This window comes from Lutra lutra, chromosome 8 (assembly GCF_902655055.1).
Source record: "Lutra lutra chromosome 8, mLutLut1.2, whole genome shotgun sequence".
Lineage (NCBI taxonomy): Eukaryota > Metazoa > Chordata > Mammalia > Carnivora > Mustelidae > Lutra > Lutra lutra.
In genome coordinates this window covers 20,882,637-20,908,550 of record NC_062285.1, presented here as the reverse complement: position 1 = coordinate 20,908,550, position 25,914 = coordinate 20,882,637, and the positions used below count along the sequence as shown (strand labels likewise).

General features: G+C 35.6%; 1 protein-coding gene across 2 annotated transcripts in view; it reads left to right on the top strand.

Annotated features, from left to right (window-relative positions):
• Positions 1-25,914, top strand: part of MALRD1 (MAM and LDL receptor class A domain containing 1) — a 763,597-nt gene that overhangs the window by 5,137 nt on the left and 732,546 nt on the right. For both annotated transcript variants that reach the window (XM_047742656.1, XM_047742657.1), the window contains exon 2: positions 13,798-13,938. In XM_047742656.1, coding sequence (XP_047598612.1) covers positions 13,798-13,938 — 141 coding nt within the window. The remainder of the gene's footprint in view (positions 1-13,797; positions 13,939-25,914) is intronic.

Below are 25,914 nucleotides of genomic sequence, written 5' to 3'. Positions count from 1 at the left end.
TACTCCACACATCAAAATTTCCATAAGGTAAATGTTAAATGTAGAAGATAAAGCCATAGTCTTTATTATTCTTGATGATATGTTTTGAAGTCAGGAAAAGTTTTGCTTTGAGGTGTAATAAATCCTCAAATTTATTTTTTTGAATATTGATATTGGATAAATATTTGGATGAGGAAGGGCCATTTTATGCATTACATGAAAGGAAGAATGTACAAAAATCAGTGAATTAGAATATAAAATAACAGTTTCAGTTTATCAAAAACATTGTAAATAAAAATGAAAGAGGAACAATGCTTTCAACATATTTGACAAATAGTTCTCTTCCAGGTAAATATATCAAATAAAAGAAGCATTCTCTCATAGAAATATGGGTAAAAGTCCTGAAAGCATAATTCACAAAACTTAAAGAAAGGGAAAAATCACATGTGATGAAATGATCAACTTCACCATCAGTCGTATATCATAGTCAAAACCCAAAAGCTCTCAATATTTAAAAAAATTAAATACACATAAATTACAAAAGAGAATGTCCATAGTGTGAAGGGTATGAAAAATGAACATTTTTTATATACTGTAGGCAGTGGTGTTAATAAACTCTTGCATTTTTGGTAGTATCTTTGAAGTATGAATAAAGATTTAAAAAAGTGATCATGCCCTTTGACTAGTAATTTCACTTTTAAGAGTTTATTCTAGGAAAACATTTAGAAAGAGTGCATGTTAAAAGTCTCATCACAACATTATTTAAGGTGGTGGAAATTGGAAAAATGTCATTTTATAATATTAGGTTAATGCTTAAATAAATTATGATGCATCTATACTATGGACATCTGTGCAGCCATCTGTCATAATTTTTGGTGCTGCTTAAAAGTGGGGAAAAGCTCATGATATATTGTCAAAAGAAAAATTATGATAACTGATCAATACATATACTTAAAAATAGAGTATGGCATTGCATGTAAAATACTAGATAGAATAATGTGTAGGTGTTAGACCTACAAGTGACTTTTCTTTTTTGTGCATATTTATATTTCAACTTTTCCCAAATAGCATCTGTTGTTTTTAAAATCAGAATAAAATGGCATTTTATTCTATTAGCTGCTCTACTGTGCTTATTGTAGAAATGAAAACAGTCATTTTTTTAATTGTTTTTTTTAATTTTATTTTTTATAAACATATAATTTATTTTTATCCCCAGGGATAAAATTCACAGGTCTGTGAATCGCCAGGTTTACACACTTCACAGCACTCACCATAGCACATACCCTCCCCAATGTCCATAACTCCACCCCCCCAAACCCCCTCGTCCCATCAACCCTCAGTTTGTTTTGTGAGATTAAGAGTCACTTATGGTTTGTCTCCCTCCAAATCCCATCTTGTTTCATTTATTCTTCTCCTACCCCCTTAACCCCCCATGTTGCATCTCCTCTCCCTCATATCAGGGAGATCATATGATAGTTGTCTTTCTCCGATTGACTTATTTCGCTAAGCATGATACCCTCTAGTTCCACCCACGTCGTCGCAAATGTCAAGATTTCATTTCTTTTGATGGCTGCATAGTATTCCATTGTGTATATATACCACATCTTTATCCATTTGTCTGTTGATGGACTTCTAGGTTCTTTCCATAGTTTGGCTATTGTAGACATTGCTGCTATAAACATTCGGGTGCACGTGCCCCTTCGGATCACTATGTTTGTATCTTTAGGGTAAATACCCAGCAGCACAATTGCTGGGTCATAGGGTAGTTCTATTTTCAACATTTTGAGGAATCTCCATGCTGTTTTCCAGAGTGGTTGCACCAGCTTGCATTCCCACCAAAAGTGTAGGAGGGTTCCCCTTTCTCCGCATCCTCGCCAGCATCTGTCATTTCCTGACTCGTTAATTTTAGCCATTCTGACTGGTGTGAGGTGGTATCTCATGGTGGTTTTGATTTATATTTCCCTGATGCTGAGTGATATGGAGCACTTTTTCATGTGTCTGTTGGCCATCTGGATGTCTTCTTTGCAGAAATGTCTGTTCATGTCCTCTGCCCATTTCTTGATTGGATTATTTGTTCTTTGGGTGTTGAGTTTGCTAAGTTCTCTATAGATTTTGGATACTAGCCCTTTATCTGATATGTCATTTGCAAATATCTTCTCCCATTCTGTCAGTTGTCTTTTGGTTTTGTTAACTCTTTCCTTTGCTGTGCAAAAGCTTTTGATCTTGATAAAATCCCAATAGTTCATTTTTGCCCTTGCTTCCCTTGCCTTTGGCAATGTTCCTAGGAAGATGTTGCTGCGGCTGAGGTCGAAGAGGTTGCTGCCTGTGTTCTCCTCAAGGATTTTGATGGATTCCTTTCTCACATTGAGGTCCTTCATCCATTTTGAGTCTATTTTCATGCGTGGTGTAAGGAAATGATCCAATTTCATTTTTCTGCATGTGGTTGTCCAATTTTCCCAACACCATTTATTGAAGAGGCTGTCTTTTTTCCACTGGACATTCTTTCCTGCTTTGTCGAAGATGAGTTGACCATAGAGTCGAGGGTCTATTTCTGGGCTCTCTATTCTGTTCCATTGATAACAAAGTCATTTTATACATGTAGGCCACGTGATGCTGAACAGAACTCCTGTTCTCTTATTTGCCTTTTAACTTTTTCTTAAAACTCAACTGTGACATATGATTGACAGTGAAGTTGAACACTTTGTCACCTGTGGTTCCCTTTCTGTAAGTTTTGCGAGTTGCCTTTTCAGGACTTTTACCCATATTTCTATGAAAGAATGCATCTTTTATTTGATATATTTACCTGGAAGGGAACTATTTGTCAAATACATTGAAAGTATTGTTCCTCTTTTGTCTTTTTTACAATGCTTTTGTTACATTGCAACTGTTATTTTATATATTCTAGTTTACTGATTTTTGTATTCCTTCTGCCTGGATATCACAGGCATAACTGCAGAATTCACCAGAATATACAGTCACAGCTCCACTGTGGGCTGCACTGGGGGCTGCAAACAGTGAGATTATGAAGAATTATCTGCCCATTGGATGATGGGCATTAAGGAGGGCATGTGATGTGATGAGCACTGGGTGTTGTACCTAACTGATGAATTATCGAACTCTACATCTGAAACGAATGATGTACTATATGTCGGCCAATCAAATTTAAATTAAAATAAATAAATGAATAAATAAGAAAAGTAGTAGAAGATTACAGCATTCCAGTTATGGAATGACAAGTCATGGGAATGAAAGGACAGCATAGGGACTATAATCAATGATACTGTAACAGCATTGTATGGTGACAGATGGTAGATACACTTGGGAGTGAAGCGTAATGTATATGTTAAATCATTACCTTGTACACCTGAAACTAACATAATGTTGTATGTCAACTATACTTAAAAAAAAAAAACTAAAGAAAAAAGAATTATCTTAATTCTGAAAGTTGGTATTTGGGTCTGAATTTCTAGGTAAGCCCAGAGAAATCACCATTTTGGGGTGGTTGGATAAAATATTCTGATGTTGTTTCAAAAGGTCCTCATTCTAGAATTGCAGTCCTTAAAATAAACAAAGAGGGTTTTAGATTCTAGATTCATAAGTCCTGTACAAAACACCTAAAATTCTCAAAGTCTTCAGTGTTTGCCTTTATGGGTGCTATCCTACCAGAGCTGTCAATAGTTTCATTAATATTCTGAAGGAGGTCATGGAAAAGCAAAATATTAACTTTATGAGGACAGGGAATTTACCTCATCCATCCCATATTCTAGAAGACTGATGGCACACAGAGTCAAAAAATGTTAGATAGACTAGTTCACTAGGCTGGATCTGTCAACTGCACTATTTTCTTTCATCGTGGGATTTGATGCAACTACTCAGTCTTGCCATGTATTCTGTTCTTGTTTTACTGATCAAGTGTGCATTGACATCATCCAAGAAGGACATTCAGAATACAAGTTCCCTTAAAAAATTTCAAAGACACCTGGTGACATCAAATGGCAAACTGTTTCTTCCACAAGCAAAGTATCTTCTGAAGCATATAAACATGGCTAGAACTCCTGCAATTCTTGTAATCTTTTCTGTTTGTCAATAAATGCCATTTCTACATGCGCAGGTTGACCCTAAAGGCTTGGCTAGGAATCTTGAGAGAAGACTTGCATTGTTTGGTCAAAGTTACCAAATTTATGAAGGCAAGAACCTTGAATCACAGCTATTAAATAAGTTTCCATAAAAAAAGTGGAAATAATATAATATGATGTTCTTTACAACCCAGAAAACATTGTGACTTTCCAGTGACTAAGTCTTGAAATGCTTGATAGGATTTGGAAGAAAAATTTTACTTATTTTGAAAGAAATTGAAAACCTATTTAGGGAAGAAAAAAATATGAGAGGAATTTATTTGTGCCTGAATTAGTTTCTGTGATGCAAAGTTTCTTCATGCAAGAATATATAACTTTCTGGTAGAGTCCCTGTATTCACCGTTATAGAAACTACTGAAAAGCCCTAAGATATTTTGGCTAATCTGCTACTCTGGAATGGAAAATTATATGTAAACAGCTATGCAACATTTATAATACTCAAGTGAATACTGCTGCAGACTGGAGTTAATGCTATGCCTTGTCAGTGTTTCTACAGAAATCACCAGACACAAGCACTCCTCTGAACTTCTTCGAAGGTTACTAATTGTGAAACAATGTTATAGTTAAAACATGATTTGGAAATCCTTTTCTCATTGACTTAGATGCCATCAATGACTCAATTGACAGTCTCAATGACCTGAGAATAAAGGTGACTATATGACAAGAATCCATCCAAAATAATATTGGATAATTCTGGTGTGAGCCATAGAGTGCTAATTCCATTTGCTATCACATAACTTTGTGAGTTAGGGTTTTTCCTATTTCTGTCTGAATGAAAATATTAAAATTAATTCAGTGTGAAAGATAAATATTTCCTTGTAAAGATTAATTAATATTTTAACTTGTCAGGCCAAATAATAGTAGTCTTTCATTGAAATTTGAGTGTAATTAAATTTTACTTTTATTTAATTGGAATATTTTAAATTCATCTCATCCTTTGTAGGAACTGACCATTACTTTTTACACTAAATGAGAGCAAAGAGACAATTTTTTGTGAATATGTTTTTATATGTTATCTACATGAAGGAAGTCATTCTCTAAATGGTAAAATGAATGGTATGTAAAATATTGTGGCTATGTAATACATAGCTTTCCTCAAAAAGGGAAGGAGCTAAAACCACTTAATAAATTTGGACTAAAGGGAAATTACCTCAGTACAATAAAGGCTATATATAAAAACCCACAGATGACATCATACTGCCTGGTGAAAGACTGAAAGCTTTTCCTCTAAGATCTGGGATGAGACAAAGATGCCATCTTTTCATCATTTCTATCAACATAGTACTAAAATACCAGCCAGAACATTTAGAGAAGAAAAGTATTCAAATTGGAAATGAACAAGTGAAATCATCTGTTCACAGAAAATGTGATCTTGATGTAGACAACTCTAAAGATTCTTCCCAAAAAACCTGTTAGAACAAATAAACAAATTTAGCAAGGTGGCAGGATACAAAATCAACACCCAGAAATCAGTTGTGTTTCTGTACACTAGCAATGAACAATCTGGAAAGGAAATTTTTTAAAAAATTCCATTTACAGGAGCATCAAACAAAATAAAATACTTAGGAAACACCTCAATAGATACAGAAAAAGCACTTGACAAAATTCAACATCCATTTATGATTAAAAAAAAAAAGCTCTTACAAAATGGTTATAGAGGGAATGTGCATCAACATTATAAAGGCCATATATGACAGCCCCTCCCCCAATCTAACATCATACTCAATGGGAAAAAATTGAAAACTCTCCTTCTAAAATCAGGAAAGCTTTTCCTCTAAGACAGTCTTGCCACTTTTGTTCAAAATAGTGCTGGAATTACTGGCCACAGCAATGAGGCAAGAAAAAGAAATAATAGCATCTAAGTTGGAAAGGAAGAACTAAGATTGTCATTGCTTGCAGATGACATGATGTTGTATTTAGAAAATTATAAAGACTCCACCATTTAGAACTACTACATGAATTCAATAAAGTTTTAGAATACAAAATTAATACACAGAAATCTGTTGTGTTCCTACAAACTTATAAAAAACTATCAGAAAGAGAAATTAAGAAAATAGTCCAGTTTGCAATTGCATCAAAAAGAATAAAATACCTAGGAATAACTTTAACAAAAGTGGTGGAAGACCTGCTCTGAAAATATAGTATAAAACACTGATGAAGAAATTGAAGGTGACTCAAATAAATAAAAAGATATATTATGCTCATGGATTAGAAGAATTAACATTGTGAAAATGTCCATATTACCCAAAGTGATTTACAGACTCAGTACAATCCCTATCAAAATACCAATCGCATTTTTCACAGAACAAGTTCTGTGGTATCACAGCTTCCAGATTTCAAACTATAGTACAAAGCTATTATAACCACAGCAGTATGGTACAGACACAAAAATAGACCCATAAATCAATGGCACAGAATAGGGGGTCCAGAAATAAATGCATATTCATATGGTCGATTAGCATATGACAAAGAAGGCAAGACTTTACAATGAGGAAAAGATAGTTTCTTCAATAGATGGTGTTGGAAAAATTGGGTTGCTATGTGCAAAAGAATGAAAATGGACCACTTTTGTATACCATATATAAAAATGAACCAAAATGGATTAAAGGCTAAATGTAAGACCTGAAACCAGAAAACTCCTAGAAGAAAACATAGGCAGTAAACTCTTTGACATGTCTTATAAATATATATATATATATATATTTGGCTCTGTCTCCTTAGGCAGGGACAAAAAAAGCAAAAATAAATAAATAGAACTACATCAAATGAAAAACCTTTTGCACTGTGAAGGAAACCATCAACATAATAAAAGAACAACTAACTGAATGGGAGAAGATATTCACAAATAATATATCTGGTAGGGGTTAATGTTCAAAATATTTGAAGAATTCATACAACACAATATCAAAAAACAAAGAAACATTTCAATTAAGAAATGGGCAGAGGTTCTGAATGAACGTTTTCCCAAAGACATGCATTTGGACAATGGGTACATGGAAAGATTAGTGCATCACTAATCATCAGGGAAATGCAAATCAAAACAACAATGAGATACTATCTCACACCTGTCAGAATGGCTATTATTAAAAGATATTAAGTAAAAATGTTGGTGAGGATGTGTGGAAAAGGGAATCCTCTTACACTGTCGGTGGGAATATAAATTAGTAGAGTCACTATGGACAACAGTATGGAAGTTCCTCAAAAAGCTAAAAATAGGACTATCAAATAATCCCAAATTCCACTTCTAGGTAATTATCTGAAGAAAATGAAAACACTAATTTGAAAAGATGTATATACCCCTATGTTCACTACAACATAATTTACAATAGCCAAGATATAGAAGCCACTTGTATCTAGCAATAGTTGAATGGATAAAAAGATGTGGTGTATATATACAATGAAATATTACAAGCCATAGAAAGGAATGAAATCTTGCCATTTGTGATAGCATGAGTAAACCTAAAAGGTATTATGCTAACTTAAATCAGACATAGAAAGACAAATACTATGTGATTTTACTTATATATGGAATCTAAAAAGCAAAACAAATGACTAAACAAAACAGAAACAGAAATAGACTCATAGGTATAGATGATAAAGTGATGGTTTTCAGAGAGGAGAAGAATGGGAAGATAGATGAAATGTGTGAAAGGGATTAAGAGATGTAGTCTTGGGAGGTGGGTGGGGGGTTGGGGTAACAGGATGATGGACATTAAGGAGGGAACTTGATGTAATGAGCACTGGGTGTTATATGCAACTGATGAATCACTAAACCCTACACTGAAACTAATAATACACTGTATGTTTTTTGATTTAAATTTAATTTAAATAAAACTTGAATTTAAATAAGAAAAGAGGTATGGTATTCCAGTTATAAAATAAACAAGACATGATGTAACGTACTATGTTGTGTAGTATAGTCAATATATAATATTAGTCAATATATAATATTTAGTCAGTATATAATATTAGCATATGTATAATTGACACATATAGTTAATAATGTAAAAATTTTGTATGGTAACAGATGGCAACTAGGCTTATTGTGGTGATCATTTTGTAATGTACATAAATACTGAATCATTGTTATACACCTGAAACTAATATAATATTATTTGTAAATGTTACTTCAATAAAAAATACATTTCTTCTTCCTCTAAAAATTAAAACATAACCAAGGAGACTAAAGACATTATATAGAAAACTAAACATTGTTGCTGAAAGAAATTAAAGAAGACACAAGTAAATGAAAAGACATCTCATGTTCATGGATTGGAAGAATCAATATTGTTTAGATGTCAATCTTACCAAAAGTGATGAACAGAATCAATGTAATTCCTATCAAAATCTCAAGAATATTTTGTGCAGAAGTAGTACAATCCATTCTAGAATATATATGGGACCCCAAATAACCAAAACAATTTCAAAAAAGAACCAACCTCAAATAACCAAATAACCAAGGGACCACAAATAACCAAAACAATTTCAAAAAAGAACCAACCTATAGCCCTTACAGTTCCTGACTCAAAACTTATTACAAAGCTAAGGTAATTAAAAGAGTTTGGTATTGGCATAAAGACGGACACATAAGCCAATGGAATGGAATACAGAGCCCAGAAATAAGCTTTCATATGTAGACAAAAGATTTTTGACAAGGAAATTTATTTCCTTGACCATTCATTGGAGAAAGAACAGCCTATTCAACAAATAGTGTTGTGAAAACTGTGTATCTACATGCAGAAAAGATTAAAGTTGGATCCCTACCTTGCACCACATGCAAAATTAAGTCAGAATGGTTTGCAAATCTAAATGTAAGAGCTGAAACTATAAAACTCTTAGAAGAAAACACAAGTAAAATCTTAAGTAAAGTAAAATTCTGGATTTTACTGGATAAAATACTGGATTAAGTAAAATACTGGATTTAGCAATGGTTTCTTGGAGGACACTGAAACCAGAGGTACCAAAAAACAGAACAAAACCAAAACCCTGGATAAATTAGAGTTCATCAAAATGAAAACTTTTGCACATCAAAGGACACTATCAGAATGAAAAGGCAATCCACTAAGAGAAACTACTTGCACATCACATATCTGATATGAGGTTAGATTGATACACAGAACATATAAAGAACTCTCACAATTCAACAACAAAATCAAACAACCTGATTTAAAAATGGACAAAACACCTGAATAGACATTTCTCTAAAGATGATACACGAATATGAGCAAGCACATGAAAAGATGTTCAACATCTCTGATCATTAGGGATAGGCAAATCAAAACCAAAATGAGATTCCACCTCATACTCATTAGGACGGCTTTTATAAGCAAACAAAACTCCAAGAAATAATAAGTGTTGGCAAAGATGTTGAAATATTGGAACACTTGTGCCTTGTGGTAGGAATGTAAAATCTTTTAGCTTTTCTGTGAAATAGCGTGGCAATTCGTCAAATAATTAAAAATGGAATTATCACATGACACAACAATTCTACATCTGGAGCTACATCCAAAGAAATGACAACAGGAAGGCTAACAGATACTTGTATGCTAGTGTTCATAATAGCATTATTCCTAATACCAAATGGTGGGAGCAATCCAAATGTCCTTTCAGAAGATGAATGGGTAAACAAAATGTATATATATGCAATGGAATATTATTTAGTTTCAAAAGGGAAACAAATTCTGACATATGCTGCCACATGGATGAACTTTGAGGACATAATACTAAGTGAAATAAACAAGTCACAAAAGGACAAACACTGTGATTCCACTTACAGGAGGTATATCAAGTAGTCAAATCCATAGAGACAGAAAAGAATGGGGGGTTAGGGGGAGGAGAGAATGGGAAGTTGGAATTGAATGGAGTTTCAGTTGGAAAAAAAAAAACAAAAAGTTCTGGGGTTAGATGGAGGTAATGGTTGCATGACAACGTGACTGTATTTAATACCAGAGAACAGTACGCTTAAAAATGGTTAAAAGATAAATTTTATGTCGTGTAATATTTTGTCACAATTTTTCAGAAAGAGCAGGACTCATCCTTAAGACTACAACTGGGCCTCATGGATCTTTTAAGAGGAAGAGAGAAATGCATTATTAGTATAGGCCCAGGCAAAATTGTAATATAAATGGTTTGCTTTTGATATCTTCTGCCTTGCCCTTTTTAGACTTTCCTAATTCTTATATTTTCTCTGTCTTCTAAGAACTTTATATTGTGATCCATACCATACTTAATTCTGAGTTCTGTACCAATTTTTTTCACCATTACCAGTATTTAAAAGTTTATTCTATTCCTACTCATTTTCTCAGAAGTATGCCCTAAGTTAACCATCACCTGGGGATATAATTTGATGCTTTTCTTCCCATGAAGGTGTTAATGATTGACTCTAAGAAGAACTCTTCAGTGAATTTTAAATGAGAGAGTCTGGCACTATGGAAGACATTTTGGGGGGTAACTGGGCCTTCTGAGCAACCTCAGATCACAACATGGAGACACCCTCCCTCTTTGAGTACAGTACGTCCCACCTTTGGGATCACAAAATTGGAAAAATGAGTTCCACACATCAAAAAGCCCACGAACATGGATTCTACTGATAAATTTCTGCACACAGCTCCTTATTGTTCCCTATCTAGTTGAACTGTGGCCTTACTCAATACAATTTAGTGATGGCTGTGGTAGCAGAACTCTTAGGGCAGACAGATTTTAGCAAAGCAAATAGTTTCAGATTTGGATGTAGACGTGTGGCATATGGAATTAAGAGGCAAGTCAGCGACAGTGCAAGAAACATGGTTCAAAGGGTTTTAAAATATAGCCCTCTGTAGGGGGAAAATAAATGGAAAATTTTCAGATGTGATTTTTGAATAATCCAGCCATTATTAGAAGTTTGTGGTTTTTACAAGAAATACTTGAAAATATATATTCATTAGATTCATTTTATAACAAAAAGAATCCCTGTTGAGATTATTCAGAAGCAAAAAATGTTCTATTTAGCTATTTTTCTAGCTTTAACACTTCCAGAAATCATTATGATTATCTTTCTGTATTAAAAAGAACAAAACATTGTGAACAGAAGTCAACTAAGTAATTGTAATGCAAAGTGATTTCTTGGTGTTTAAAAAATGTTTCACACTTATGTGAGAATATACGTATATTTCATACACATAATTGCTGAAATATGGTGATGAAAATAGTTTAGAATATTTTAGAATCACAAATAGATTGTTGTAAAAATTGCTAGGAACTATAGGAAACTTGAAAATCTATTTATGCAGATACATGCAAAACTAATTGAATGACATGCACACATCTATACAAATAATTATATAATTTAGTTCCTTTTTTTTTTTTTTTTTTTTGTTCAGCCAGATTCTCTGGATCACAAGAGGTCCATGAAGTAATAATTGGGATATTCCAGTTATTTTAAATATTTCAAAGACGTTATGGTCATTGTAAATTTAGCCATGGTATGATTCCCAGACTAATCAAACTTTTTAGCTTTTGAATAGAATGACATCAGTTCAGTCTGGAAATACTGGTTGCCTTGGGCTGACTAGTGATTCTGATAGACCTCTGACTCTAAGTTTTTGATCAAAATAGGAGAGTGCACTAATAATTGGGCCTCAGAACAGAGCTTTGAGTTCATGACCTGAAGTGAGAAAGAGACCTGGGTTCTAATCTTAGCCTCAGCCCTCACTAGCTGTTCTATCTCAGACACTTTATGTCTGTAACACAGAGTTTAAGCTTCCTCACTTTAAAAAAAAAAAATTTAAATTTATTTATTTAGGGGCACCTGGGTGGCTCAGTGGGTTAAGCCTCTGCCTTCGGCTCAGGTCATGATCTCAGGGTTCTGGGATCGAGCCCCGCATCGGGCTCTCTGCTCAGCGGTGAGCCTGCTTCCTCCTCTCTCTGCCTGCCTCTCTGCCTACTTGTGATCTCTCTCTCTCTCTGTCAAATAAAAAAAAAAAAAAGAATATGTTAATTTATTTATTTATTAGAGAGAGAGAGAGAGCATGAGGCGGTGGGGCAGAGGGAGAAACAGACTCCCTGTTGAGCAAGGATCCCAACATGGGGCTCGATCCTAGGATGCCAGGATCATGACCTCAGCCTAAGGCAGACAGTTAACTGACTGAGTCACCCAGGCCCCCAGCTTCTTCACTTTTAAAATGGAAAACAATGCCTGCTCCATACGGTTGTTGTAAGGAATCAATAAACAACCACAAGTAGAACGCCTAGCACGGAGCAAAGTACCTTGATAAATTGTAGCTATTAAGATTCTTGTTATTACAGAACAGAACTGGTCTATGAAATCTTTCAAAATAGGGGATCTAGGAGAAAAATAAATGAAATAGACCATTGGTAATAAAGCGAGTTTACTTAATATTGTTTAAAAGTGGTATTTCTAAATCAGCTTTCAGTATGCAGATGTATGATCTCAAGAGCACGCATCTGATATATTATTGTTAAATAATATTTTGTCCAAAATATGCTTAAGTAAAAATTATGATTTCCCGCATGGGTTGCCAAACGCTGCCTAACTATTCCCTGGCATATTTACTCCTGCAGTGGCTAATGCAACCAGTCAGGGCAAGAACAAACTCGTCGAAGGCAAACCTCCACAGTTGTTAAGAACTATGACCCAGCACGGGCTGTTTGTGGTCCAGATAACCTGTTTTTTAGAGAGTGATATTCGCAGATGTTGGATAATGAAATGAAGCCCGACCTCGTGGTTATTGTGAACAGATAAATGTCCAAATCCTTCAGCTTCTGCCAAGCTGCTCGGATCACTTAAAGCTGGGGAAAAGAGAAAAAGAGCCAGAAATTATCATTGTGATAAAAGCACCAAGAATTCCACGAACACTGATATTTAACAGGAAGGTGTCCTGTTTAATTGCAGCGATGCATCATAGCCATGGATGGCTGGTCTCCAGTCAGAGGGGTCCTCGGTGGTGTGCTCTGTCCACACGGGACATTCTGATATGCCTAGAAGCCTGGAATATCGAGGTGGAGCTGAAGAGATAACCTGAGTAATAATTCCTCATATTTGATGGTTCTAAGAGTTCTATTTTACATAAATTATATCATTAGATTCTCATAGCAACCGTTTGAGGGGGAGGGGACCGGATGTCATTATTCCCATCTTACAAGGGAAGAAAAGGGCTTGCTATGGTTACGTGGTTTAGCAGGCACTCAGGTAACAGGAGACAAAACCAGGATTAGGTCCTCCATCTCCTGACCTCACGTGGCCTTCTTTCTGTTTGACCACACTGTGTTTTCTTTTTTTCAAAAAGATTTTATTTATTTATTTGAAGAGAGAGATCGCAAGTAGGCAGAGAGGCACGCAGAGAGAGAGGGGGAAGCGGGCTCCCCACTTAGCAGAGAGCCCGACGCAGGACTCGATCCCATGACCAGAGCCGAAGGCAGAGGTTTAACCCATTGAGCCTCCCAGGCTCCCCCGCCCGACCATACTGGTTTTTGTGTGTGACAATTTATTAGAATGTCATCTGCAAAAAAGCTTTGCATTAATAAAGTAGACGTAAAATGTGAAAAATAGTCCTTATGTTATTATGTTAATCTATATTTGCCATTTGTTGCTAAGCTTTTTTTTTTTTTTTCCCTCCTACTCTTGTCTGATTTCTTAAGAAGCCAAATGGGGTTTTGAAAGCTACTTTCTTTTTTCTCTCATTAGGCTCCAATTATGAAAGATGTGATTTCGAGAATGGGCTCTGTAGTATGACACGAGATCAGAGTCTGCAACTTGGTTGGACAAGGAGAAATGGGATGACTGGTGTCTCACCTCCATTTTATGATCACAGCGGCAATACGTCTGGTAAACACTTTGAATTTCTTTCTCTCTTTTTCTTTCTTGTCAAGTGGTTGATTATGGCAGTAGAATATTGGCTGATATTTGGAAATCAATTATTATAATGCCTAATTTTATGCCTTCTTTAACTATTTTCAGGATGTTTATGATATAAAATATCACACTGGAATCTCATAGTTGCATTCCTGGGATCCTGACAGTCTATCTATAGAAAGATTGGGATTTTCTAGCTGTTTTGACTCCTTATGGAAAATGGAAAATCTATTATTTTTTTTTAAGATTTATTTATTCATTTATTTGACAGAGATCACAAGTAGGCAGAGAGGCACGCAGAGAGAGAGGGGAAAGCAGGCTCCCCACTTAGCAGAGAGCCCGACACGGGACTCGATCCCAGGACCCTGGGATCATGACCTGAGCCAAAGGCAGAGGCTTTAACCCACTGAGCCACCCAGGTACCCCGGAAAATGGAAAATTTAACATGATAATGCTACATAGGTTAATTCATCAAATTACTTTGCTTTTGGCTATACTGATTTCAGCTCTAACAACACTTGTTTTCTTAGGCTATCTAGGAAGCTCTAATGGACCTCTCATTAGCCTTTGAGGTGGCTCTGAAGCCAATCATTTATTGATTTCTTTATTTGATAACCAATGAACTTCATTCATTCACCATTTTGTACCAGGTGATTAAGATATTTTAGTGAGCAGGGGTGCCTGGGTGGCTCAGTGGGTTTCAAGCAGGACCAATGACTTGCTGCAACACAGAAAATTTTTATGTGTGCAGTTACGCTACATGGTGATGATATTGAATCTGGTTCCCACCTTTTAGTTATTACAATACCTTGCAAATTGTTTGATTCTCTATATATCTCTCCTTTAGAACCTCCCCACTGCTTCTTTCTTTTACTTAAAAACTTTCACAGCATCCATTTACTTATCCTAGGCTTCGTCTTGGGCAGAATACCTGAAATTTTCTCCTTTTGTTGCATGTGGCTCTTTTTCTGTTCCTCTTGTATGTCCCATCATCTTCAAGTTAGACAACCAGACTCTGTCACTGTGCTTCCTGCTTCCCACTCTCCTTCCCTTCTTCCTCTCCTCTCTCTTTCCATTCTTTCTTCCTACTCTTTTCTCATTTTGTCATGCTGATTTTTTTTTGATAGCTGGTCAATAAATAAATTGGGAGCAATTACATCAAAATTGAGATGTTTTATAGGCGGATATTACTGTAGCCACATCACTTGGTTTGTGTTCCCATCTCTGAAGTCAGACTAGATGGGTTTGAACCCTGGCACGTCAACCTGCTAGTTCCGTGGTCTCAGTTTCCTCATCTGTAAAGTGGGAATAATAATAAGACCAGCTTCATAGGGAGAACAGGGCAAAATATTGTCTGGCATAATTATTGAAGGCTGGTGATTTTAATAATAGAGATGCATCTCTTGTAACTACAATTAAATGTTTAAATATGAGTATTTCCCTAGATATAATTTTAAATAGGCAAATGTTTTGCCTTTAGATATTAGCTGTGAAAATGTTTATATAAAAATCATCTTGTTGGAATCTTGTCTCCATTCAAAAATCCTTATTTCATGAGTATTAATAAAATTTTTGATTAACTTACTCTCGAAATAATTTGCTAGTGCTCCAACATAATATTTTCCATCATGTAATCAATGCCTTGAGAAGTTTTCAGAGCTAAGTTTGAAAATCTATTAGAACATTAAAAACAGAGGCGCCTGGGTGGCTCAGTGGGTTAAAACCTCTGCCTTTGCCTCAGGTCATGATCTCAGGGTCCTGGGATCGAGCCCCGCATCAGGCTCTCTGTTCAGCAGGAAGCCTGCTTCTTCCTCTCTCTTTGCCTGCCTCTCTGCCTACTTGTGATCTCTTTCTGTCAAATAAATAAATAAAAATCTTTTAAAAAAAAAAGAACATTAAAAACATCACTGTGTCAATATTTGAAGTCTACTAAAGCTTAGAGCAGAGTGATTAAAATATAATATTGATTTTTAAGAAGTATATAACATTACGTTTAGATGAAATGATATCCCTACACTGCAAATACATCTTTGCAACAATGGTAAAACTTTATATTTTAAAAAAGAATGGAATATGAGTTTTTCTTGTAACTCTTATCAGACTATTAAGTTTTAAATAATTCTAGAGCTGAGGTGATACTAAAGAAGATACGTGAGGCTTTTAGAATATATAATTTACTATAAATGTAAAATGTATAGATTATCAAAGATAAAAAATAATGTATTTGAAAAGTTAATATTTCCATCTATATTTCCATCTTATTTTTCTTATTTGGTATTTAAAATCAGGTTTGAAGGGAGGTATTAGAACTCTTGTTTTGTTTTTTTTTTTAAAGATTTATTTATTTATTTATTTATTTGACAGAGAGAGAGAGATCACAAGTAGGCAGAGAGGCAGGCAGAGAGAGACGGAGAAGCAGGCTCCCTGCAGAGCAGAGAGCCTGATTCTGGGCTCGATCCCAGGACCCTGAGATCATGACCTCAGCCAAAAGCAGAAGCTTAACCCACTGAGCCACCCAGGTGCCCCAGAACTCTTGTTATTTTGACCAGTTATTAAATTAGATCTAAAATCCATGTATTATCATACGACAAACACAAATTATTAAACATCATCCAATCTTTTAATTTTATTCTAGAAAGTGTGATAGTTTTAGTCTAGGACTGAAGGCCTTTCGCTGTTCTCTATGGCCACACCTGCAATGACCCATTGCTGTGGCATTTCTTTGGTTGTATGGGATTGCTGGGTAGCACATAATAGCTTTGAAAGTTTCATTTACAGTGTTTTTTTTTTTTTTCTTTTTAAAAAGATTTTACTTATTTATTTGAGAGACAGAGACTGCAGGGAGAGAGAGAGAGCATGAACCAGTGGTGAGGGAGGGAGGAACAAAGCCAGAGGAAGAAGCAGGCTCCCCACTGAGCAGGGAGCCCCATGGGGGTTTGATTGCAGGACCTTGGGATCATTACCTGAGCCGAAGGCAGACACTTAACTGACTGAGCACTGTGTTTCTAAATTCATGGTCATATTAACTCTATATTGTCAAGTAAACATAAGCTAGATCTATATGCCCACTTATTTTTTAATTGTATAGTTCCACTCTGCTCCAGCTTATTATGGATTTTTCAAGCATATGAAAAGTTTCAAAGCATATTTACAGTGAATAGCCATATACCCACCACTTAGGTATTCAACTGAAGTTATTATACTGTTTTATCAAATATCTATCCATCTACCGATCCCTTTCTCCATCTATCAATCCATCATATTTTCAATGCATTCCAAAGAAGTGACAGGAATCATTTTACCCCAAATATGTTAGCATGGTATCATCTAGACACAGGGCCTGTGGGTCATTTTCCTGTTTTTGTAAATAAAGTTTTATTGCAACACAGCCCCACCTACTCATTCACAAAGTGCCTGTGTCTGCTTTCATGCTACAGCCTTACATCTGAGTGTTTGTGACAGACCGCATGGTCCACAGAGCCTAAACTATTTGGCCTTTTAAGAAAAAGTGTGTTTGCCCCTTTAAAATTCAATATTCATTACAATTATTATTTTTTTAAATTTTGAGGTAATGTCTGAGTTACATGAAAACAATCATAAGTGTACTATTTGATAAGTTCTGACAAATGCATTCACCTGTGCAACCTGAACGCTTAACAAAATCTAGAACATTATCTTCACTCCAGAGAGTTCACTCATACAACTTCCTAACCCATCCTTGCTCCCACCCTCCACTCCCAAGGCAATCACCATTTCAGTTTCTTCCCCCTTGGGTTTGTCTTGCCTATTCTCAAACTTCATGTACTTGAACACATACAGTATATACGCCTGGTGCAAGGCTTTGTTCACTTAGCATAATGCTGCAGACTCTTCCATGTTGTAGCGTGTATCATGAGTTCTTTCCTTTTTATTGCTGAGTAGCGTGCAATTGGCTGAGTTTACCCATCCATTCTATTGATGGGCACCTGTGTTTTTTTCCTGTTACGAAATTTTGTGAAGAAAACTGCTATAACCATTCCTATATAAATAAGTTTTTTTGCCTTGAGATACTGTGTCAATGAATGTCCAGTTTTATGAGAACTGCCAGAGCTTTTTCTAAGATGTTTATAATTTGTTTTGTTTAAGTGGAGGCTTAACTTGTTTAGACTCAAATGGAAAACTCTGTTTTGTTTGTTGTGGGCAGAAGTTCAGCTATCAATTCAGTTCTTTTAAACTTTACTAGACGTGCCCCTTGCCTACACATGCATGTTTTAATTTTAGCTTGAGATCTGGGTGCTTTATTTATGGAACATAAGCCACCTCTTCTTCTGGCTCTCTTCTTTCTAGAATTCTTCCCTTTACTTATGGTGGACCTGGCTCTGTCCTAGCTCCTTTTCTTTGATTCTTCTGGCCAAGGAGACAGCAGCTTTTCTATCAGAATTTTAGTCACACACACCAGCTACAACCACAGCCTAACCTCGGGCCAAAGCCTGTAGGAATCTAACGTGTTGTGATCCCTTTCTCCAAGTTTCTGTTTGCATGAAAATATGCCTCTTTGGTTTACCTTTAACTCCTCCTGAGGTCTTAACTTTTAGGTTTTTCTGTATGAGTATTATATTTATCACTGGGCGTACTCATACCAGCATGCCCTAAACTGCTCCATGCTGCCCTTTGTGACGGGCACTAGGAACCGTAATGTATTTCTAGATATTTGGCAAGGTGCATGGTTTAGACAGTGAGTTGTATTATTTTACTAATAAGAAACAGCAAAAGAGGGCACCTGGGTGTCTCAGTCATTAAGCATCTGCCTTTGGCTCAGGTCATGATCCCAGGATCCTGGGATCGAGCCCTGCATTGGGCTCCCTGCTCAGTGGGAAGTCTGCTTCTCCCTCTCCCACTCCCCCCTGCTTGTGTTCCCTCTTTCACTGTGTCTCTCTCTGTCAAATAAATAAATAAAATCTTAAAAAAATAAACAGCAAAAGACAAAAGGTGGGAAAAAAAGAATCTCATACTCACTTTCTAGATTTTGTTTGTGCAGCCTTTATAGTCTTAATATCTATTTTGATATCAGTGAAAAATTAATGTTCATTTATTCTTCTATATTTTTGTATTTCAAAAGTTTCTTCTTGAGCATTTACATTGCTTCATATATTATTATAGGATCTACAGATATTAGAGTGAAGAACAAAGTTCTTGTACCCAGGGAATTCACCATCTAGTGATGGAGTCATAAACCTTATACCTTTTCTATTCTATGAATCTGCATATTTTTTCCTTCAAGGACCAGAGAGTAAATAATTTTAGCTTTTTAGATCACATAGTTTATGTCCCTGCTACTCAACCCTGCCATTATGCTGTAGAAGTAGCCATAGACAATTGATTGATAGAATAGAATAGAATAGAATAGAAGATTGAGCATGGCTGTGTTACAATAAAACTTTATTAATGGACTCTAGAATTTATAATTCATATAATTTTCACATGTCAACAAATACTATTCTTTTGAATTTTTCAGCCATTTACACATGTAAAAACCCTTAGTTCTCAGGCCATACAAAATCGGGTGGCAGGTGGGATTTGTCTATGAGCCATGGTTTGCTGTCTCAGGTTTGCTCAATAAACATTAATTGAGCATTTTTGCTTCTGACAATATGCACTGTTGGGGATACATGAATAAAGGATCAAATTCCTCTTCCAAGAACTAACAGATAAGTTATCTTGATTTTAGTGGTTAGTGGTCACTTTTGTAGCAAACATAGGTCAGTATACCTGATGTATGCACTGATTCCGTGTAAAAATCAGCTTTATCGTGCTGTTTCTTCAACATCCATCTGTATTTTCTTTTTTTTTTTAAGATTTTATTTATTTATTTATTTGACAGACAAATCACAAATAGGCAGCGAGGCAGGCAGAGAGAGAGGAGGAAGCAGGCTCCCTGCTGAGCAGAGAGCCCAATGCAGGGCTCGATCCCAGGACCCTGGGATCATGACCTGAGCTGAAGGCAGAGGCTTTAATCTACTGAGCCACCCAGGTGCCCCTCCATCTGAATTTTCTATGAAGGAGAAGACTTTATCATAGTAGGTCAGCTTGGGTCTTACAATAAAAATACAGGTAGGCAAGGTTTGTATTTGTGAAATGAAATTCAGTGTATTGTCCCATTTTCAATACTTTAATAAAAAATTAAATGTGAAATTTTTCTTTTATATATTTACATGCATGTGTTTATATATGGTGGTGACAATTGTGAATTTCAGTTCAAAAGCTTTTATTAACCCCAATGTGTGTAAGGCATCACAATGTGTGCTATGAATATTATAAAGACAATACATGCTGCATATGATATGATAGGATCTCTTTGAAAAGCACGCTTGACAATGACACAATGAATTATAATATGGGGAAATTTTTTAAAGTGCTATGACATTAGTCGGAGCATACTGCTCTGTGGATATAGGCAAATTCTGACACCAGAAGAAGCCCACTCCAGATGGAAACTGATGTCATCACTTTGAGACAAGACTTGAGAATGGACTTGAAGGATGAGTGGTATTTCAATGGGCAGGGAAGTGAGAGGCATGATATTTGAGACTGAGAGAACCACATAAGTACGCTGTATAGATACTTGGTGTGCTCAGACAGTAAAATACCAGTCTGCTCTGAGGATGTTGTCTTTGGAAATGAAGATTAGGCCAAATGTGTCTTTGGGAATGTCAAGATTTATGTCAGCCAAAGGTTACTGATTTTATTCAACAGTACCATTGCCTTCTCTCTTTTCCCTCCTCCTTCTGCAGAAAACACATGTGACAAATTCTCATGTGAAAATGTTCAACATATGAGCCACAGAAGGGAACATGCGTACCTGACAAATGACATTTACAAAAAACCCTCACCTAACATCATGCCTGATGGTAAAAGATTGAAAATGCCCCTCATAGGACTAAGACAAGGATATCTGTTATTACTACTTCTATTCAAAATTGCACTGGAGTTTCTGGCCAGACAGTTAGATAAGAAAAAGAAATGAAAAGCATCCAGAATGGAAACAGAAAGTAAAACTGTCTTTACTTGCAAATGACGTGATCTTATATAGAGAGGGTCCTAAGGAGACTTCTACCTCTGTCCAACCAGGCAGCAGAAATGAGAGATGTTGACAGATGTATCACAGTGGCTTAAATGTTACACAAAGAATTTCAAAAGCATGCATATTTGATACTTAATGATTCATTCTGTCTCAAGCAGTATTTTGCAGAGAGCTTTATTTCTTCTACAAATTCTTTGATTGTCAAGCTAATAATATCAAGATCCGTTATGTGTGCCCGCATGTTGTGTGCATTTTAAATTCATGAGCTACATGAAGTTTTCATAATTCCTGAACAAAACTGATGCCTATTTCTTATTAGATAATACAATATCTGTTTATTTTCCCATTTCTTTTATTTCAAATTCAGAGTAGTACATCAGTCAGGGAATCATAGTTGACAACTTAGATGATTATTTGACTTACCTGATATAACATCAATGAAAATTTTCCATATAACAAAAGTAGTCAAGCTGTCAAATATTTTAAAGTAAATATTATTATTCCACAGATTTGAGCTTAATAATAATACATTCTGTAATTTCTCTGTAGAAATACAGAAATTTATTATTCCACGGGTTTGAGCTAAATAATAATACATTCTGTAATTTCTCTGTAGAAATACAGAAATTTTTCATAGGTCATTTGTTTTTCTTTTGGCATGAATTTTATTCTTTATCGGCAGATGGCTTATTTCTCCGTGAAATTTATATGGGTATATATTCTTCAAATTAATTCAACCACAAGTTAAAAAAACCTATACCCCCCCAGAAATACATAAAGTCAAATAATAGTGTATTAAAATAAATATGATACAAATTTCAAGGAACATATTTTTTTTAAAAGAATATATCTTTGCAACCACAGTCAAATAACCAGTGACTGAGATTCTGCCAAGTATAAGCAGGCAGGGAATTTTACCAATCAAAGCCCTTGGAAAGGACCCAGTGGATTTCAGTTCTTTGTAAATAAAGTCTGGCAACCTGATGAGAAGATACATTGATTCAGTGTATGCTACAACTGAATTAGTCAAGGAAGGATTTACAAGGACTCAACTAGTTTAAGCTTCATAGACTAGTCAGTACTTTTAACATGTAGTAAGTGGAACGAGAGAACCAGACTAATGCCTATCTAATTGTGGTAGGCAGAATTCTAAAGAGGTCCGCTGCCCACGTACCCTAAGATTCCCATCCCCTGGCTATTCAATCAAAACAAATCTAGGTGCTATTATAGATGTACTATGGTTACGAATCAGTTGACCTTAAAATAAATTGAACCTGGGCTGTTGAAGTGAGACCTGTGTAATCACATAGTTCCTTAGGACCCTCTCTATATAAGATCATGTCATTTGCAAGTAGAGATAGTTTTACTTTCTGTTTCCATTCTGGATGCTTTTTTATTTCTTTTCCTTATCTAACTGTCTGGCCAGAAACTCCAGTCCAATTTTGAATAGAAGTAGTAATATCAGATATCCTTGTCTTATTCCTATGAGGGGCATTTTCAGTCTTTTACCATCAGGCATGATGTTAGGTGAGGGTTTTTTGTAAATGTCATTTGTCAGGTACGCATGCTCCCTCCTGTGGCTCATCTGTTGAATATTTATGTCATGAGAATTTGTCACATGTGTTTTCTGTGTTGATTGAGATGATCATGAGATTTTGGACTTTACTTGATCAATATGGCATTTTGTAATGATTGGTTTTCATACATTGAACTAACTTTGCATTCCTGAGATAAATCCTACTTGGTCGTGGTGAATAACCCTTTTTATATCTTTGCTTGATGAGACTTTCTTGTATTTTGTTTAGGGTTTTCACATTTATATTAGTCTGAGATATTGATCTATACTTTTTTTATCATTTGGTTTTTCTGGTTTTGGTATCAAGGTGACAGTGGCCTCACAGAATGAATTGAGAAGTATTCTCTCCTTTTGAACTTTGTTCAAGAGTTTGTGAAGTACTGATTTTAATTCCTGTTGGAATGTTTATAGAATTCACTGGTTAATCCTTCTGTGACTGAGAATTTCTTTGTGGAAAGCTTTTTGATGATAGATTCATTCTCTTTACTTGTTATAATTATTCAGATTTTCTATTTTTTCTTAAGTGAGTTTTGATCCTGAGTCAATGTTTGTATCTCTCTAGGAACTTGTCATATCATCTATATTATCCAATTTGTTAGCTTGAAATTGTTGATAATATCACCCTATAGTTTTTTTGTTTCTATAAGGTTGGTGGTTCCAACCCTGTTTAACTCTTCATTTAGCAAATTGAGTCTTTTTTTTTCCCCTATTAGTCAGTTTAGTTAAAGATTTGTTAATTTTGTTGATCTTTCCAAGAACCAACTTCTGGTTTCTTTATTTTGTTTCTGTTATTTTTTTATTTCATTTATCTCTGCTCTAGTATCAAATTAAACTTTGGCTCATTTTGGGTTTAGTCTGCTTTTCTTTTAAGCTTTGTAAGGTGGAAGGTTAGTCTGTGATTTAAAAGCTTTCTTTTTTTCAATTTAGAAATTTGCAGCTATCAATTTATTTCTAAGCACTCATTTAACTGTGTCCCATACATTTTGATACAGTGTATTTTCATTTTCATTCATCTCAAGTATTTACTAATTTCTCTTCTGATTTTCCCTTTGACCCATTGGTTATTTATAAAGATTTTATTATTTATTTATTTATTTATTTGAGAGTGAAAGAGAGAGCATGAGCAGGGAGGGTAGGGGCAAAGGGAGAGGGAGAAGCAGACTCCCTGCTGAGCAGGGAGCCCGATGTAGGGCTTGATATGACCTGAGCTGGAGACTGATGCTTAACTGACTGAGCCACCCAAGCACCCAACCCATCGATTAATTAGGTGTATGTTATTTGATTTTCGCATATTTGGGAATTCCCACATCTCTTTCTACTGTTGACTCAAATCACTCCTTAGTGATACTTGTTTAATTCATATTTTGTTAAATATATTGAGACTTGTTTTATGTCCTGAAATATGGTCTTCACTGGAGAATATTCTGTGTGTACTGTAGAAACATGTGTATTTTGCTGTTGTTGGATGGAGTGTCCTGTAGGTGTCTGTTAGATCTAATAGATGTATTGTGGCTTAAGTCTCTTGTTTCCCTACTGATTTTTTAGGTGGTCTATCCAATCTTGAAAATGGGGCATCTGTTCAACTATTTTTGTTGAATTGTTTATTTTCCCTTTGCTTTTATTAGCTTTTGCTTCATATACTTTAAGGCTCTGTTTTGAGGTGCATATGTTTATAATTATTTTATTTTCTTGATAGCTTGATTCTTTTATCATGATTAATGGTGCTTGTTTGTCTCTAATAATATTTTTTTGTGTGTGTTAAATCTTTTTTCCCCCTGGGTTTCCAGCTCTCCTTTTCTTATTATTTGTATGTTATGGTTTTTATATACTTTTATATTCTTCCTTTTGGGGTAGTTGTATTATTTGATCATTTTTTTTTAAAGATTTTTATTTATTTATTTGACAGAGAGAGAGATCACAAGCAGGCAGAGAGGCAGGCAGAGAGAGAGGAGGAAGCAGGCTCCCTGCTGAGCAGAGAGCCCGATGCGGGGCTCGATCCCAGGACCCTGAGATCATGACCTGAGCCGAAGGCAGCGGCTTAACCCACTGAGCCACCCAGGCGCCCCTATTTGATCATATTTTTATATAACATGTTAACCTCAGTTTTGATTGGAGACTTTAATCAGTTTACAAATAGCATAACTTCTACTAAGGTGGGATTTTTTTTTTTTTAAGATTTTATTTATTTACTTGACAGATAGAGATCACAAGTAGGCAGAGAGGCAGGCAGAGAGAGAGAGAAGGGGAAGCAGGCTCCCTGCTGCGCAGAGAGCCCGATGTGGGGCTCGATCCCAGGACCTTGGGATCATGACCTGAGCCGAAGGCAGAGGCTTTAATCCACTGAGCCACCCAGGTGCCCCAACTAAGGTGGGATTTAGACCTGCCACCTGCTGTTTGTTTTCTGTATGTCTCATGCCTTTCTTGTTACTCTTTTTGTCCATTACTGTTTTCTGTTACATAGGTATTTTGTAGTGTATCCTGTTAATTTACTTTCTCATTCTTTCTCTTTTTCATTATTTCTCATTCTCTTTCATTAACAGTGAATTATAATTTTACTTTCATCAATTATAACAACAAATTAAGAGACACGTTCTATTGATTGCTTTTTTTTCTTTTGTATGGGTCGTATTTTCTTGTTTCTTTATGTTTCTCACAATTACCTTGGGAACATGGATATTTAAAACAATATAATAAAGCAAATCTGAAAGTCTGATGTCTTACCTGCCACATTTTGTTGTTATCGTTCTTGTTGTTTGTTTAATTTGTTGTTTTTTAGTTCAGTGACTTTTCTAGACCAATTCTGGAGTCTTTATTCTTGTCATGTATAGCCATTGGATTCTGTGTAAGGTCAACTTCATGGTCAGTTAATGATCAAAAAGAGAATTCCTTAAATGCCTGCAATCACTAAATCTCCCAGTGTTTGTTGAGGGACTTGCTGTTCCTGTAGAGGATCACTATCGACAAAACCAGGCAGTTGACAACTCCATCTTAGTCTTAACTTTCTGCTTTCATAGAGCCTCAACGTCAGCCAGAGATGAGAGCTGAGGGCCTTCTAGGTCTTTCCAGAACATGTGCGTAGCCCTGTGCAAGTATATGTCCATCCAGATTTGTAGGAAAAATAGGAGTATTTCAAAGCCAAGTTCTATGGGACATCCCATTCCCCAGAGTTTGCTTTTAGCTTTTTGGTTAGACTTTTGAGCCCAACTGTTATATGCTACCTCAGGCAATTATAAAATTAAAATACTTACCTCTCATTTCCTCCATTTCCTAAGTTGTAAGTGATTAATAGGAATGAAGGTGAGCAGAAGGATAA